We start from the raw sequence: 16,777 nt of genomic DNA, 5'->3' as shown, positions 1-16,777 counted from the left end.
CTGAATCAGAGAAGCCTTTGGGGGTACCGTCTGTTCATGTGGGAAGAACTGGGTGCATGCAATGTCTGGAGCGTGTGAATACAGGTACCAACCTTAAGCTTCCATAACTTAAACTGACCAGTTCATGGGGAAAAAATATTCTTCGTTAGATGGTGATGCCATAAGATTTTGTCTAGAGATGGGAAAAGAAGCTCTGAGGTACTCTAGTTTCTGGCTGGCCGAGAGGGAAACCTCTCCCTCTGCATAACATAGATTTCTTCCAGCAAATGCAGTAAGTGTTGAGAAGAATGAGAGGAGGCTTAGGTAGAATGTGGAACTCACACCTATTAGGGATTTTAAATGCTTGCCTGATAAAACCGACTTGTAATTCCGTATCTGAAGGAGACAGTGAATCCACAGACCCCCCGGAACAATGCAGATGCCACAGGAAACACTTTGGTATGGCATCTGCTGCTGCCATTTGAGTGTGCCAGGGCCGCTTCTCTTCCTTGCTAACACACACACACACACACACACACACACACACACACACACACACACACACACACACTCACACTCACACAGAGGCTCCCCCTTCCCCGTAGGTTGATGGATTTGCCCAAACCCCGGCTCCTGACACTTCTACCCGATAACCTGCTCAGCATCTGATAGCCCACAAGCGACGTGCAAGCGCCGGTTACTAGCAGTAACCGTCAGCCACGTCTCTAATGAAGAAGCCCCAGCCGCATCCTCCGTGGGGCTGAGCCGAGCGCGGGGAGCGGAGGAGGCGCTAGGGCTCAGCCACCTCCTCCACGCGGGGAGCCAGCCAGCCGAGCGCTCCCGAACCAGCCTTCTTGCGAGGCGGGCTCTCCCGCGGGGAGGCCTCGAGCTTCCTCCGGCTTCTTCGGCTTCGGGGGAATGCGGCACTCACTTCTCCCCCTAGGTTGGGAGGAGAAGCCTCCGAGGCAGCAGAAGCAGAGACAGAGGGAGCGCGGGAGCCTCCCCCACCCCCAGGACACACACCCTGTCTCTGGGGGCAGGATTTTCTGACCAGATTTTCCTGTACCTAAATTTCGGGGGTGATTTTAATTCTCTTCCTTCCCTCCCTCCCCCCACCCCGTGCCCGTAGCTCCTTCCTCGGGCCTGGGGCTCCATCATGCAGCCTTTCTGCTGCTGGAGCTGAAGGAAGAGAAGGTTGAATTCAGGGAAGAGGACTGACTGCTCGCGCCTGCAGCGGGTCCGGCTCGGGTGGCTGCGGCTGCCCGGTGAAGGTAGCAACAACTGCAGCAGCAGCAGCAGCAGCAGCAGCAGCAGCAGCAGCAGCAGCAGCAAACAGCAGCAGCAGCAGCAACCGCGCTAACACACCACAGCCTCAGCGCCTGAGAAAGGGCACCCGAAGGGGCCGGTCCTCCGTAGCTCTGTTCCGTCCCTTATTCCTGGGAATGATTGATCTGTTGCTGTTGCTGTTGTGAGTGGTGGCGGCGGCAGAGAGGGTGACAGCAGCTGGCACAGCTGGGAGGCGGCAGGCGCCATTGCCAGGACGACTGTCGGGGGTGCCACGGGCTGGCGGGAGGGGGAAGGAAGCCCTTTACGCGTCCGACGGAGAACTCGGTTGGAAGAGGAGGCGGAGGTTCAGCTAGCGCAGGTGCTGCCGCCTGCCCCACGCTGGGCCCCGGGCCATGCGGCCGGAGTGAGAAGGTGCTTGTGGCCCCAGCGCCCCCAGCAGCCTAGTAGCCTGGGCAGGTTGAACTGGAGTCTCTCCAGCGTCGGCGGCATGGCTTCTAGCGGGGGCTCGGGCCGGAGTAGGTTCAGCCCCGTAGCCACTGCGGCCAGCCAGGCTGCGCCGGGACTGCGACTCGCCCCTATGCTGCCCTTGCTGCTCCTGCTGTTGCCAGCTTCTGGAGGGTCGCGGGCCTTCCCCCGGGGGTCTGCGGGGCCGCCGCTCAACAGTCCACCCCTGTCCATCATGGGTTTGATGCCACTCACGGACAATGTGGCAAAGGGCAGCATCGGTCGAGGGGTACTGCCTGCCGTGGAGCTGGCGATCCAACAGATCCGCAACGAGTCCCTCTTGTACCCCTACTTCTTAGACCTTCGGCTCTACGACACTGAGGTGAGTGCGACGGCTCTTACCCCTCAACCCCCCACCAAGCCCAGCCTTCCCCTCCCTCTCAGTTCTGCAATCCTTCCTTTGGTCCCGCTGCCCCCACCCCCTCAACCCCCCGGGCCTTCGGGCTGGTTCCCCCATTTAGCCTGGCCGCGCCGTGTGCTTACTGTTCAGAAGGGAATTGTAGGGAGCCGGGTTTTCACTGTGGACAGGGGCTCAAGGGGCAGCAGTTCTCTTGAGGTGCCCCGTGGCGTCGGCCTTGCAGTAAGAACTGGGCCAGAGGGCTTAGGAATGGGTAGAAGTGGGGACTTGCGGGGGGAGGCTTGAAGCAGCACCTTACCGAGGCAAAGGGAAGTGAAAGGATGAGGAAGAAGGGAAAAAGGAAAAGTGGGGACAAAGAAGAGAGGAAAGGGGGGACAAAGAGGAGAAATAGATGTCTTAGGAGTCACTGGGCTATAAAGATGGAGAGGAAAGAGCCCGCTGTCCTGCCCTGTGTATGCACGGAAAGGTCAGGGACTTGGCTTCTAGGGAGGAATTTAGATCTGTGTGTCCAGAGACAGGTGTGTTCCTGACATCAATTTTCAGACGTTGATTTTAAATGGAAGTTTTTTCCCCCCTCTGTTTTTGGTGGGGGAGGTCTATGTATGTGTTTCTGGCTCATTCCTACGTTGCATTCAGCAGTCCCATCCCCAAGTGCAGTTCGTACGGATTTAGCAGTAGAGGGAGGTTGGAGTTTTGTTTCTCTCCAGGGAGCCTACAACGCCAAGGGGGAGAGTCCACATGCAGCCCTTGAGTAACTCAGTTGTAACTGTAGAAGGAAGTGAAAAGGCAGCGGATGCCATCCATTTCATCGATCGTTTTCCCTCCAGAGAGAAGGGAGGGAGGGGCAGGTGCCCTTGCTAAGGGGGAATGGTAAAGACTGGGGGGCGGGGAGGGGGGAGAATGAGGTTGGATCTATCCTTCTCATCCAGGGTTTTGTGGCAGGTTGTGGGTTTTCTTGCAGAGTACACAAACAGGTCGCCTTGTCCTTTTCCTTCTAGTGTGTACCATGTGCTGTTTCCAAATGCGGGCATTTGGACTGAGTGTGGAAGGCTCGTGGAGCCTAGAAAAATTCCTCTCTTCTTCCTCTTTCGGAAGACTCCCTCAGGGTTACTGACCATGTGGGCAGAATCGACAGAGCTCTGCCTGTCCCACCAAGCGACGTCAGGTCAGGTCACACAAAAATCCCGCCAGTTTCACATGCCTCGGGTGACGGTCGAGAGACAAAAATATGTTTTACCGCGCATAGTAGGCCTGGTCCAAGCCTACCTGTCACCAGACTCCTTTCTTAGAAGGCTGTTGTGGTTATAAAAGTGTCTTGTGGAATGATCTGAGTTTAGTGCGAATTTCAGTGTGTTTGCAAAAGAAAGCCCTGGCAAGGGCTGCAACCGCGACCTGAAGGTGGCAGTAATTTCTAGAGAAAGACAAGATTTTTCGATAAACATTTCCACAGCAACCTTGGTGAAACTATTGAAAACCGTCACTTATCATTTGTCGTTAAAGAATCCTTTACAATTCTTTTCATTTTCCTCTCTAGCCTGTTTCTATGTAACCTCCAATTTAGATAGAAACTGATAGAAGCAGGAAAAAAAAAGGAAGCACTGGACAGTCTCCAATTCCCAGCTGCCCCATTTTATTTACAGAAACACAGTGATTTATTTCTATATGGATGTTAATATTACTAAAAGATATATTTTCTATTATTTACTATACTGTGTTTATACTTCAACATTTCCTCCAAAGATGTATTAATTAATGACCAAGAAGAAGATTAAAATAAAATAATATAAAAATAGTAAGAAAACATCATTGGGGCAGTTCCCAATGGTGTAGGTTTGTGTGCTGCATATTGAAAGCCAATGCAGAAACTGTCTTCCTGGAAGAGACATCATCTGCCCAAAGAAGATTAATACCAGTAGTGTATGAAATGGCCATAAAGAGAGCTAGAAGTATTTTTTTCCCAAAAGGAGCACTCTTGAAAATATGTAATTTATATTATGACTTCCACCAATCTTTTTTTTCTAGTTTAAACTGATGTCACTAGTTTAAACTGAGAGCTAGTGATTGTCTACTGACAAAACTCTATATTGATAGCACATATGCTTAAACAGGGCTTACCTTACATACATCATAACCAAATATGAATTGAGCTATTCAGTTTTCCATATTATTTTTTAAAATCATAGGATTAGAAGACTCATACTTTAAGATATTTATTTAAGGTCCCTTCTCTGCAGTAGCAGAATGCAAACACTTAAGGTATTGGTACTTTAGTACTTAGCTATGGGGTGAACCATTTTTATTTCTAAAGTGTGTCTCAAAAACCCAAGAATCAAATATTACTTGCTTCTGGTGGGGGTGGGGTATAGAAATGCAAGATGGTGAATTTCTATTTGATGTAGTGGTCACAACCTAATTTTAAAAATTGGTTACTTACTTTTCTTCTTGATATGATTCAGTGAAGATTATGTGAGTTTTTTTGTGGGTTTTCTTTTTGTCCAGAAAATGAACTTTGGCTAATAAATGTGAACTCAATAGCAGTAGCAATAGGAGAGGATTGATGATATAATTTAATAAAAAATTTTTTAAATCTTGATTTCTTCAAAGCAAACAGACAAGCTCTTATTCACAAGCAAAGCAAAGTGAAGAGTTATTCAAATAATTCATTGCAAAAAATTGCTTTTGAGGAAAAAATCATGGAGATTTAGGCCTGTTTTATTCAGATCAGCTGTCTGCATTGATTAATGTTGCTGGATCCTTCTTTATGCATTGGATGGATTGAGTGTTCAGACTTTGGCAAATTGTACTGAGGGATTCTGCCCTGCCATGGTCCATTTAATTCTGGCATATAGACCTGCCCTCCATCTACACTGCCCCAAATGAAACCGTAAATGAAATGAATTTTCTTCTCATTCCATGAGCCTCTTGATTCTACATATCCGTTTACTGCACTCATTACCCCCACCCCATTTAGTGTAAGTTTACAGTGACTCAGGTGACATGGTACAGAGGCAAGAACACTAGATATGGACCTGGGTTCAAATTCTAGCTCTGTTATTTGCTGCTAGTGTGACTTTGGGCACCTCACTTAACCTCTCTTCAGTCTCAGTTTCCCCATCTATAAAATGAGTGATTTCTTAGTTCCCTTTTAGCTCTAAATCCATAATCCTCTAATTCTATGAGATTTAGCAATGGCTTAGTTAAGTTGACCAATGTAGACAACCAATCTCAAAAATACAGTAGAAAGAATTATTTTGGGGGCGGAAATTATGACAGTCTGAATAATGAGAGGTGGCTTGAATTAATGGAAAGAGCGCTCATGGATCTGGATTAGAATCTCCTTCCACCCTCCCTTTTTCTTTTACAAACTAGATGTATGATTTTGAGCAATTGGCTTCATGTCTCTTGCCCTCAGTTTCCTTGTCTATAAAATTGGTGGGGGTGGCTCACTAAGGGTGCTTTGAGCACTAACATTGTGAATCTGGATTATTGTCAAATCTCTACTTTGCTGAATCTGTGTATCCAAAGTGAAGTGAAGAGTCAAGGGAATTATCTGGATAATTAAAGAAAAAGTGGAACGACCCAGTTTTATTTCATCCCAAGTGTTTTTGGCCTGAATGAGCTGAATCATCATTATCTCTTTTCCAATGTACTTTGTGTTTTTAGGTCCGGACTGATAGATCATAGAAGCATTACTTCTTCTCTGTAAGCTCACCCTCTGTGAGCTTACATCATAAGCAACATCAAAATATAAGGGTGGAATTGGTGCGTGTGATATGAATGGGCTCCAAATGCTACATCCAATGCTGACCAGGCTGCAGGTCAGCAGCATAGTACAGGGCAAAGAGTGCTAGACTGTATGATTTAGATGCCGAGCAGGAAATAGAGAAATAGCCTGGAGTCAGGAAGCTGAGTTCAAATCCAGCCTCAGACACTTACTAGCTGTGTGACCCTGGGTAAATCACTTAACTGTTGTCTACCTCAGTTTCCTTAACTGTAATATGGTTATAGTAATAGGACCTACCTCCAAGAGTTGTGAGGATCAAATGACATGTTTGTAAAGTGCCTGGCATATAGTAAGCACTTAATAAATGCTTGTTTTCTTCTTCCCTTCCTTTCTTCCTAGGCTCTAGTGCTCATTCTGCCATTCACTATCAATGTGACCTTGGGCCAGTTACCTAAAAGCAGAAGTCTCAGTATGCTTCTCTGTAAAAGGGGGATAACATTTCTTGCTTTATTTCTATCATAAGGGCTGTTGGGAAGAGCTTGGTAGACTTCAACATATTGTATGTAGTAAAGGGACTTCCTAGTATTATTATTAGTAGGGAATACTTTTACAACAGAAGGCAGATCCCAACTGCACTACATTGCAAGATAGGTTGGAATGGCCACAAAACTGGACAAAGCAACACAAAAGATAAGAATGGCTCCAAAACACAAGCAGAAAGACTTTCAAGATAAGTGTATCACCAGGACTATGATATTTGAAGAAACAGCCTCATTATAATCAATAGGGGAGCTACATAGGAAACAACTTCAAGGCATTATCTCTCTGCAGTACTGGACTGGGGGAGGGTGTAATGAGACCTGGATGTTGACTACCAATGCGATGTATGAAGTGTGACAAAATCCTTCAAGTTTACACTTTGTTAACACAGGACCTTCTTCTCTAAGTTACATTGTAAATTCTCTTTTGCTAAGTTGTAAAAGGTATGAATCGTATGTTCCTGTCCGTATATGTGTATTCCTGTATTTTGCTTTTTTAGGCTATTGGTGTTGAGAACTGGAGTGAAAATTCCTTCTACTGATGTGAATTGACATCTCATCTTTAACTTACAGTCCAGGAAAGTTGCCTAGGGCATTGTGGGATTAAGTGATTCTTCTATGCTTATGGAGCTAGCCTGTGTCAAAAGCACCTGTCTGTCTTCCTGAGCACCTGGCATCCATCACACCCATTTGCTGCCCTTCCTCTATATGTTTTACATATCAACAAACAATGCATATTGGGGAACTACTCAAAAGCCAAACTTAGGCCACTGCATCACTTTTTTCAACTTTGAAGCCCAAATTGACCCCTAAATGAATAGATACCTCACCAAATGCAGACAGTCATTCACCTTCTTTTGACCTTGTCACTAGTGTGTACCTGTATCCTTTCTAGCAATGAACAAGTATATATCAATCATCAGTTCAAGTTCAGGGAGGTGATTTGATGATTTCTTAGGTATTTTTAATGTCTTTAAAGTTTGATATCCTACCATGTATTGCCTTTTTTTTCTTTAAAAAATTGTATTGATTTTACATCAATGATTGGTGTTTACATCACCAAAATAACTTTTCCACTCTCCTCCCATAGGAACATCCCTTGTAAGAATGAGAGAGACAGACAGATACACACACACACACACACACACACACACACACACACAGAGGGAGAGAGAGAGAGAGAGAGGAGAGAGAGAGAGAGAGAGAGGAGAGAGAGAGAGAGAGAGAGAGAGAGAAGAGAGAGGAGAAAGTTCAAATAAACTAATCTATCAACTAAATCTGCCATTCTATGTAATTTCAGTGCTTTCCTTCTGTTGATTATTACCTATTTATCCTACATGTAGCTTGCTATATATATATATATATATATATATATATATGTATATATATATGTATATGTATACATATACATATACATACACACATATTTTTTGCATTTGTCTCTCTCATTAGATTGTAAGCTCCTTGAGATAAGGGACCATCTTTTGCCTGTTTTTTGTTTCCCTGGTGCTTAGCACTGTGTCTGCCAAACAGTAGGTACTTAATAAATGTTTATTGAATGCATGAATGAATGTAGTGTTCTATAGCCATAGTCTACCTCTGCAAAGAAGGGAAGGAAATGTGTTCTAATATTTCTTCTTTGGAACCAAACTTGATCATTGTGATTTCACAGCATTCAGTATCTATTGTTCTGTTGTTTCCACTTACATTGGTATAGTCATTATAAATATTGCTTTCCTATTTCTGCTTATTTCACTTTGCATCAGTTCATAGAAGTCTTCCCTTTCTTCCCAGTATTCGTTATATTCATTGTTTTGTATAGTTCAGCAATGTTCCATTGTATTCTTGCATCACAGTTTGCTTAATCATTCCCCATTTCACCGGCATCTGTTGACTATGAAAAGTGCTGCTACAAATATTTTGGTGTATTTATTAGGCCTTCCTTCTTATCATTAACCTCCTTCAAAGAGTACAGCTATTTTATTCACCCTCTTAGCATAATTCTGAATTGATTCCCAGAACCTCTGGAGTAATTGACAGCTCTGTATTAATGTTCCTGTCTTTGCATAACCTCCTGAACACTATTTCCATCTTCTGTCATCTTTGCCAGTTTACCATTATGAGCCATAAAACTACACCTTATTTCTTATCTTCCTCAGCTCATGAGATAATTGAAAATAAATTCTTTCAAAATTCAAAACTGTTCATTTTGTCTCTTTTTCTTTTATAGTCAGCCTATTAGCAAACATATTTTAAGGGGGGGGAATGCTATAAATGTTTCTAGTATGTCCATTTACACACATATGCATATGTATTAAATGTTAATATCTATCAAGTAAAAATATTTCCAAGTTTTAAGAGAAATAGAGAGTCAGTACTAAAGAGGGGACCTGGCTTTGCAGGTCATGGAAGGCCAATGGTGTGGACCAGGCCCAGGGAGGAAGGGCACTGTTCTGACTCCATGAATTCCCACAGTGCCCTAGGCAACTTTCTCAGACTGTAAGCTAAAGATGAGGTGTCAATTCGCATCAGTAGAAGGAATTTTCACTCCAGGACTTCTCAACTCCAATTACCTAAAAAGACAAAATACAGAAATACACACATATGGCATATACAGGAATACACGATTTGATGTGGTCCAGTGTATTGAAAATGAACTTCGGAACTAGGGAGACCTGGCTAGGTCAAATATTAGCTGTTATGGCCTTAAGCAAATCACTTGACTTCTTGGTTCCTCTGGCATCTCTCTTAAGATTATAAGAAGCAGAGAAAGTGACAATCAGCATCGGTAGAGGAAATTTTCTCACTGAGAGCTTCCTATATCAATGAAATTACATGTATACATATATGTATACACATGTACATATGCATCCATATATATGTACACACATGTAAAACATAGAGATAGGGACTAGAATTGTGATTTCATTGGTTAGATAGAATTCGCAGACTGAGAAATTCCCTCTACCAATTGAGGTTGGCACCTTCTCTGCAATTTATGGTATTAGGGGACAGGCAGTATGGTATAATGGATAGAGAGCAGATTTTGAATACAAGACATTCTGAGTTCAAAACCTACCTTGAACAAATCCTGGCTGTGTGACCTTGGGCAAGTCACCACCTCTAACTAATCTAGGCAATGTTATGTATACATTTGAGTAATTCATACACATGTGAGCAATACAAACATATACACCCTATTGATCTGAATATCAGTCTCATCTCCCTCCCCCATCTTAATTGTATTAAACTCAAATATAGCCCATAATTAGGGATAGAGATTGGACTGGACCGTGATTTCATTGATATAGAGAATTCCCAGATGATGAAATTGCCTCTAACAATGTAGGTCAGCACCTTCTCTGTGGCACCTAGTTTTAAAGAGTAGCCTCCAGATTTAGAGGTTGAGTAGCTTCACCATGATCACACAGAATAGTATGGGTCAGAGACACAGCTTGAACTCAGATCTCCCTAATTTCAAGGCCAAATTTCTATCTATTATGCCTAAAATTTTTGTTTTTAGAGTGTGTGTCTATGTATATATATGTACATACATGCATATGTATGTATACACACATATATGATGTTTCCTTTCAAAGGAATCTCATTTTAGGAGTATGACATATTTAGGAGTGGCCCAAAGTCAAGCCAATATGGTACATGAATATAATCATCACGTCTGCTTCCTCCCTCCTATATTACCTTCTGGTAAAATACAGTGTGCCTATTTTACACTTTTACCTATGCACCAAAGTGCCAGTTTTGTGTAATACTCCCACCCTTGACCAGCTGCTTTGAGAGTGAGCAGGTTGCTCAGGCTTCCAATCCCAGTCCAATGTTGGCCTCTTTGCTGAAACCTTCAGCATGCTCACGTCAAGAGAACATTCTTTTGTCTGCAGCAGGAGGCTTTATTTCCCTAAAAAATGACCTGTGGAGCCACCGTCTCCTTCCCCAGAGGTCACTAAGCTGCTCAGAGAAGACCAGTGTTGAAGAGAACATGGGTGCCCATCACATCAAAGAAGGATGAACCTAGGCTGCTTTTCCTTGGTTTCTACTTCAGTGATGGATGATGTATAACATGGAGAGCAAAATGACTAAGCCCCATCTGTTTGGGCTGTTTATGAACATCTTATTCTTAGTGTGTGTTTTTCTGAAATCCCATTGATTTCCTCTTGGCATAAATCTAACTGGCATTATCTTTAAAGAGACAAGTAAAAATATTCCCAAGTTTTAAGAGAAAATGGAGAGTCAGTACTCGAGAGGGCACCTGGCTTAGCAGGTCATAGAAGGCCAGTGGTGTTGGCCAGGGCCAGGGCCAGGGCCAGGGAGGATGGGCACTGTTCAGAGAGGTGGGCTTCTGGATCCATGAGCCCTTTTGCCTCTATCCATCTGTTCAATTCATTTCCTCTTCTCCCACTTAAACAAAGATGCAGGATGCTAAGTGATGCAGGATGACCTGGTGCTAGGAAAGTAGGTGAGGCTTGGATCCTCATTTATGGAGTTTTTACAAATTTACAGGCTTTATTGGTCATTGAATGAAGAAAGGAACCTTACCTCTTTTTCCTCCATGAATAGAACAGGGACACTGCAGTGCTTTAATGAGCATGCTCCACATACAAGGGTAGACATTTCCAGGAAAGCCCTGTCTGCTAAAGGTCACATGATTCTATCAGGCTCAGCAAAAACCCATTTTTAAAAAAGAGGGCTCATTTTAAAGAAGTTATACCCTCTCTACAGGCATCCAGCCTACCATGATTACCAGATTCTTACACTTGGTTCAGGTGAATCCCAAGTTTGAGATGCCTAGAGCAGAATCTTAATTGCCTTTGAGTATGAACTTTTGATTCCATTGGTATAAGGAACCCCAAGTGAGTTAATTCCCTGAACCAATTCAGATTATCAGCTGCTCTATTGTACTCTTGGAGAGAAGCCTCAGACACTTAGAGTTTAAGTGACTTGCTCAGGGCCATAGATTCAGTATGGGTCAGAGATGGGACTTGAACTCATATGTTTTGGGTTAGCTCTCAAAATCCATTATGTCGTATTTCCTTTATCTGATTTAGAAACTTTGAGGAAGGTAATATTATCTGGAATAATTGAACAAACAATTCCACAGATATTCGTTAGGTAGTATAACTCCTTTAACTCTTTTTTTTTTTTTTTTGGTGATGGCAGGGTGGTGTTTGGAGTCTGAATGTGTGGGTTTCTGGGAGATGTAGTTCTGGACCAACAGCCATTTTCTTCTCTCCTTTGAGGTTCTGAGACCATTATGGGCTTTAGGCTGAGTGTGGCTGTGGGAGCATAAGCTATGAGATGAAATTCCACCACACTGGGAGTTTCAGACTGAGACAGTGGCAGTGGGAAAGGCAGTCAGCCATAGCAGCAGCAGCAGTTGTGGTGATAGCACATTTCAAGAGAGTATGGAAATTGAATGGTAGCTAGAGCAGGCACACAGAGACTAGGGAGCTGACTATGGGGCTACTGCCTGAGCCCTGGACACAGCAGCCTGTGGAGCCACTGCCAGAACCCTGGGTGCTGCAGCTGTCTTTGCTTTCAGTGTCCAGAATTGGATGGTGGTTACTGAAATTCCGTTTGGGAGAATAAGCACCACGCTGTGAAGGATAGTCTACCCCTTTCTTCCCCTTCTCTCTTCCCCAGGTAGGGCAGAAGCTAATTCTAAAGCTCATTCTACTTTCTAAAAGTTACTTTTTGAATTTCTGCTTAAGTAGTTTGAATTTCTTTTTCTGGCTAGACAGATCCTATCTATCTAACTGCAGTTGATGTGTGTTGCCTTATTTGCAAACGGGTGGACTGCAGTAAGGAGAAACTGTTTGATCATTGGTGTACAGAGGTAGAGAAAGGACTAGGATTTAAGCCATGGTCTGAAAGTGCCAGGCTTTCTTCCGGCTGGGGGCTGAGTCAAACTGAGAGAGAAAAAGTGATTCTTATATAAGGTTTCGATTTATTAGTAATTTTTAAAAATAAACTTCACAAAAGGCAGAAGTGAACTGGATCCTTGTTTTTCTTTCCTTTGCCTAGGCTAAAAATGAATCAAAGTGCCATTTTTCCTGTTGGGGTCAAGGCTAAGATACTGGAACGTGCACCTCATTTACTTCTTTCCTGATTCCTCCTGCCCAAGGATATGCACAGAAAACTTTTCATGGGCATGGAGTCAAGAGTGGTGACTAGGGAGTGGGTGGCAGGTGGGAGGAGAAAAGATATAGCTGGACATAGCTGGCAATGACCTCATTCCAAAGGTAGGGACCAGAGGAAGGAGTGAGTATTCTTTCCCTTTTGGTTCACCTCCTACCTCAAACCTATATCCACATAGATACAAAGAAGCTATAATGGGCATTTGGGATACAAAGACCAAGGCAAAACATTTTCTGTCCTCAATGAGCCCACATTCTACTAGAGGCCTGCAAGATAAGTATAACAAGCAGAGAGATAAGTATAACACAAAGTAGGGAGTGAAAGGGGCAGATGGAGAGATCAAATGAAGTACTTTAGGAATATTTGAAGGACAGAATCTTAATACCTGGTGGGGAAGGGAAACTTCAGAGTAAGGTGCATGAGTCTTGAAGAAAAGTAGGGAATCTGAAAAGCAGAGATGAAGGAGTGCTTTCCAGACATAGGAGAATATCATCTCAGCATTCAGCAAGTGTGTGGTTATTGTGCTCCAGTGTGTCCTCATTTCAGTGACTTAGAAGCTTGGAAGGGAATTTGGGTCATTTAGTTTGGCCTCCTACCTGAAGCATGAATCCTTTGCATCACATTTTGGACAAGTGGCCATCTATCCTCCACTTGGAAATTTTCAGGGAAGAAGAATTCATTTATGCCATCAGGCCATCCTTTCTGTTTTGTACGACAGTTTTAATTGTTAGAAATTTCCTCCTTGTATTGAGCCAAAATCTGCCTTCCTGGAACTTCTGCTTATTGGTTCTAGACCTGCTACTGAAGCCACACAGAACAATCTGAGCCTAAAATAGGATGCCTGCATTATCAATTTCTTTACTACACCTGCTTTATTACTAACCTCCTCATCACAGTACTTCTTCTCCCCACCCCCCTCCAAGTTCCAGCTGTGCTCCCTGACTCAGCTCCTCGTCCACCCCCAAACTCCAGCAATAGAAAAAACATTTTCAGAAAAATTTATCCCTGAATGTGTACTCCCTCCATTAAAGAAGAAGGAAGGAAGGAAGACTGGGCAAGGGGTGGGGTGGAGAGAAAAGGATTAAACCAATATCGTATAGACTTTCTTTTGGGGAAAAAATGGAAAGCAAAGAATGAATCCAAGATTTCAGATGCAATTCAAAGGAATAGGAAATGTTGGGAGTTAATAGTCTAAAAATGACCACAGTGATGCAGACAGAGACAGAAGTATTGAACAAATATATTAGTTGACTAAATCTATACATTTTGTGCTAGCCCGAGGGAAGCTGGATGGTAAGTTATGAAGGCTCATGAATCACAAATTACCTTGCAATTGTTTTGCTCTTCTCTAGGCACTTATTTTGTTCGTGTGTGTGAAATACAATTTCAGTAACTTCATGTGTTTTTATTAGGGTGATACTTACAGTCTTAGTATGATCCCATCCAAGTCTCTTTATAAGTCGCCCATAGAGGAGCTGTCCAAGGTTCTGGAGGCTTTCCTCTTGTTATTTTTTAATTTTAAGGACATAATTTAGGGAATTGTAAAGCCATCTAGTCCAATGCCTCTATTTTTACAAATTATCTATAATAATTCTTGGATTACTTCAAATTTTAAAAGTTGCAGTTTTTAAAAACCTGTTTGTGATATTGTACATACTAAAATGAATAGTGTTGGGAGATGTACCAGATAACATTTTTTTAACTTTCAAAGAAAAATTGTGAAACTTTGAGTTATACACACTTTTCACTCAAATGCAGGAGGCATCCAACAACACAGCTCATCTGTGTCAAAAGCCAACACCAACTGATTCTTCCAGAGGGCTGAATCAAATGTGGTGTCATTTGTACATATAATATTAAATAATTGCTGCACTGCATTCACTATCATTTGGAGAGAATTTATCATGCTACTCTTGCTTTTGTTTACTTTAATTTGAACTTTTTTCTTATTGAAAAAAACAAATATCTTTATGTAAGAGTTATACTAAAAAAAATCCAGTAATTTTGACCACTGCTTTATATCCCCCTCCTTTCCAAGACAGTTTCATGTGCTCTCTAGGTGCATGACACATTGTTTAGAAAACTCTTCTATAATGTATCACATGACTGCCTTTTGTAGACATGGGTTCTAGTTTCAGCTTCTTTACCTCTTAGCTGTGTGATAGTGTACAAATCACTTAAGTTCTCTGATGCAGAGTTCGCTTGTTTATAAAAATGGGTGCAATAATATTTGCATTGATTATCTCCTAAAATGTGGAAAGATTTTGATTTACAGTAAGGAAAGAATACCTTAACTAATATTTATGTAGCACCCTAAAGTTTGCAGAGCTCTTCACATATGTTAACTCCTCATCCTTACAACAGCCTTTTAAGGGTAGGAATTATTATTTTCCCCATTTTACAGATATGGGGACTCAGGATCAGAGAAGTGATTTGTACCTTGATACAGAGTTGAGAGGTATCTGAGGTAGGATTCAAATTCAGGGTTTCCTGATCCAAGTCCTACATCTTCTCTACTGTCTGAGGGCCATCTCCAGTTGTTCTGATCTATATCTTGCCACTGGATACAGATGGCTCTGGAGGAGACAGTGAGGCTGGTGACTTTTCACAGTGCTCCCTCACTTAAATCCAATTCACTTGCAAGTCATGATATAACCTTCCTGATGTCATGGTTCTCTTCAAGAATGAAAGACAAACAATGAATGACCTAGCTGCCTATATTCCAGAAATTCTGAAGTATTGAATACTTGTACTGTGAAGCTCAAACAATTATTGTGAATAAAATGCTTTATAAGCTGAATGGTGCTATAAACATGTGAGCTTATCCTTCTGGGTGCATTCCCTGTGCTGAATTAGATATTCTTTCCAACAGCCTATGCCCTCCTTTCTCTTAATCAACATTCTTTATCTTAAGTCCTTATGTTGTTCTGTTGGCCTTCTTGATGTTCTTCACATATAAGATTTCATTTCCTATTTCTGTACCTTTGCTCAGGCAATGTCCTATACCTGTGATGTCCTCCCTCCAAACCTCCACTTCTTAGAATCTCTAGTTTCCTTGAAGGCTTAAGCCAAGCATCAACCAAAAGAGCATTTTTCCTAACCCCTTTGACCCTGGCTGACTGTTAGACCTTGGTTGGCTCTACTCTGTTGATACTCACTTGGACATTATTGGTTTCTTGCACAAGCTTTTATAGTCTCAGTAATAATCCACATTTTTATAGTTCTTTAAGGTTTACAAAGCATGTTTCTCACAATAATTCTATTAAGTGGCTTAGCAGAAAGCACTGCATCTAGAATCAGAGGAACTGGATTCAAATTCCTGCCCTGCCACTTAGTAAGCATGTTCCTTTAGACAAGTCATTCACCTCTTTGTACCTCCCTTTATCATCTGTAAAATTAGAGGTTTTTCCTAGATTAATTCTAGAGTCCTTCCTAACTCTAACATTCTGTGATCTAGTCAGGAATACCAAAATGTTTTTACTCCAAGTCCAAGGACATTTTTGCTGCACAAGTTGAAGAAAACTGTATAAAAAGGGGGGGAGGGGTTTGAGTTGGTTCCCCTGGTGCTAAGCACACTGTGCTTAGAGATAGATTTGATGTTGAACCTTCTTTAAAACTGATACAGTCTGATGGGGGAAATGATGCATACACGGATAACCATGATTTTAGGGTGAATGTGATCAGTGCAGAAGAGAGATTCAGACAGGGTTATTGGTAATTTGAGGAGGGAGAAACCACTTTCAACCAGAAGTTAGGGGTGGACGTGAAAAGAGTATAGGAAGAGTTAGCATATGAGATGAACCTTGAAGAAAAAGAAAGTCTTCAAAGAGACAGAGATCAGGAGGAGTACATTCTACCCATGGAAGGCAGTGAAAAAAACCCACAGAAATGGAGAAGTGCAGGATGAGAATGGAGAATAGTCTAGTTTGACTTGAATCTTAAAACATGTAAAGGGAGTATCATTTAAGAGTAATAAAATTTATAAAACACTTACTATTTGCCAGGCACCATGCTAAGTGTTGGGGTTACAAAGAAAGGCAAACAGTCCCTGACCTCAAGCAACTAACATATTAATGAGGGAGATAATATGTAAATAACTAGATATATAAAAAATACATACAGGGAAGATTAGAGGTAATCTCAGATGGTTAGACACTAGCATTTGGGCGACTACCAAGGAACTCTTGTAGAAAAGCTAAAGATAGGTAGATTCTAGTCAGATTATAAAGGACA

General features: G+C 42.4%; 1 protein-coding gene across 1 annotated transcript in view; it reads left to right on the top strand.

Annotated features, from left to right (window-relative positions):
• The first annotated feature begins 354 nt into the window (after positions 1-354).
• The window catches only part of GABBR2 (gamma-aminobutyric acid type B receptor subunit 2), an 822,765-nt gene continuing 806,342 nt past the window's right edge, over positions 355-16,777 (top strand). Inside the window, exon 1 of the mRNA XM_021008593.2 lies at positions 355-2,092. Coding sequence (XP_020864252.1) covers positions 1,754-2,092 — 339 coding nt within the window. The 5' untranslated portion in view covers positions 355-1,753. The remainder of the gene's footprint in view (positions 2,093-16,777) is intronic.

This window comes from Phascolarctos cinereus, unplaced genomic scaffold (genome assembly GCF_003287225.1).
Source record: "Phascolarctos cinereus isolate Bilbo 61053 unplaced genomic scaffold, phaCin_HiC Scaffold_4;HRSCAF=312, whole genome shotgun sequence".
Taxonomy (NCBI): domain Eukaryota; kingdom Metazoa; phylum Chordata; class Mammalia; order Diprotodontia; family Phascolarctidae; genus Phascolarctos; species Phascolarctos cinereus.
The sequence above is the reverse complement of the archived record's forward strand: the minus strand, read 5'-3'. Positions and strand labels throughout refer to the sequence as shown.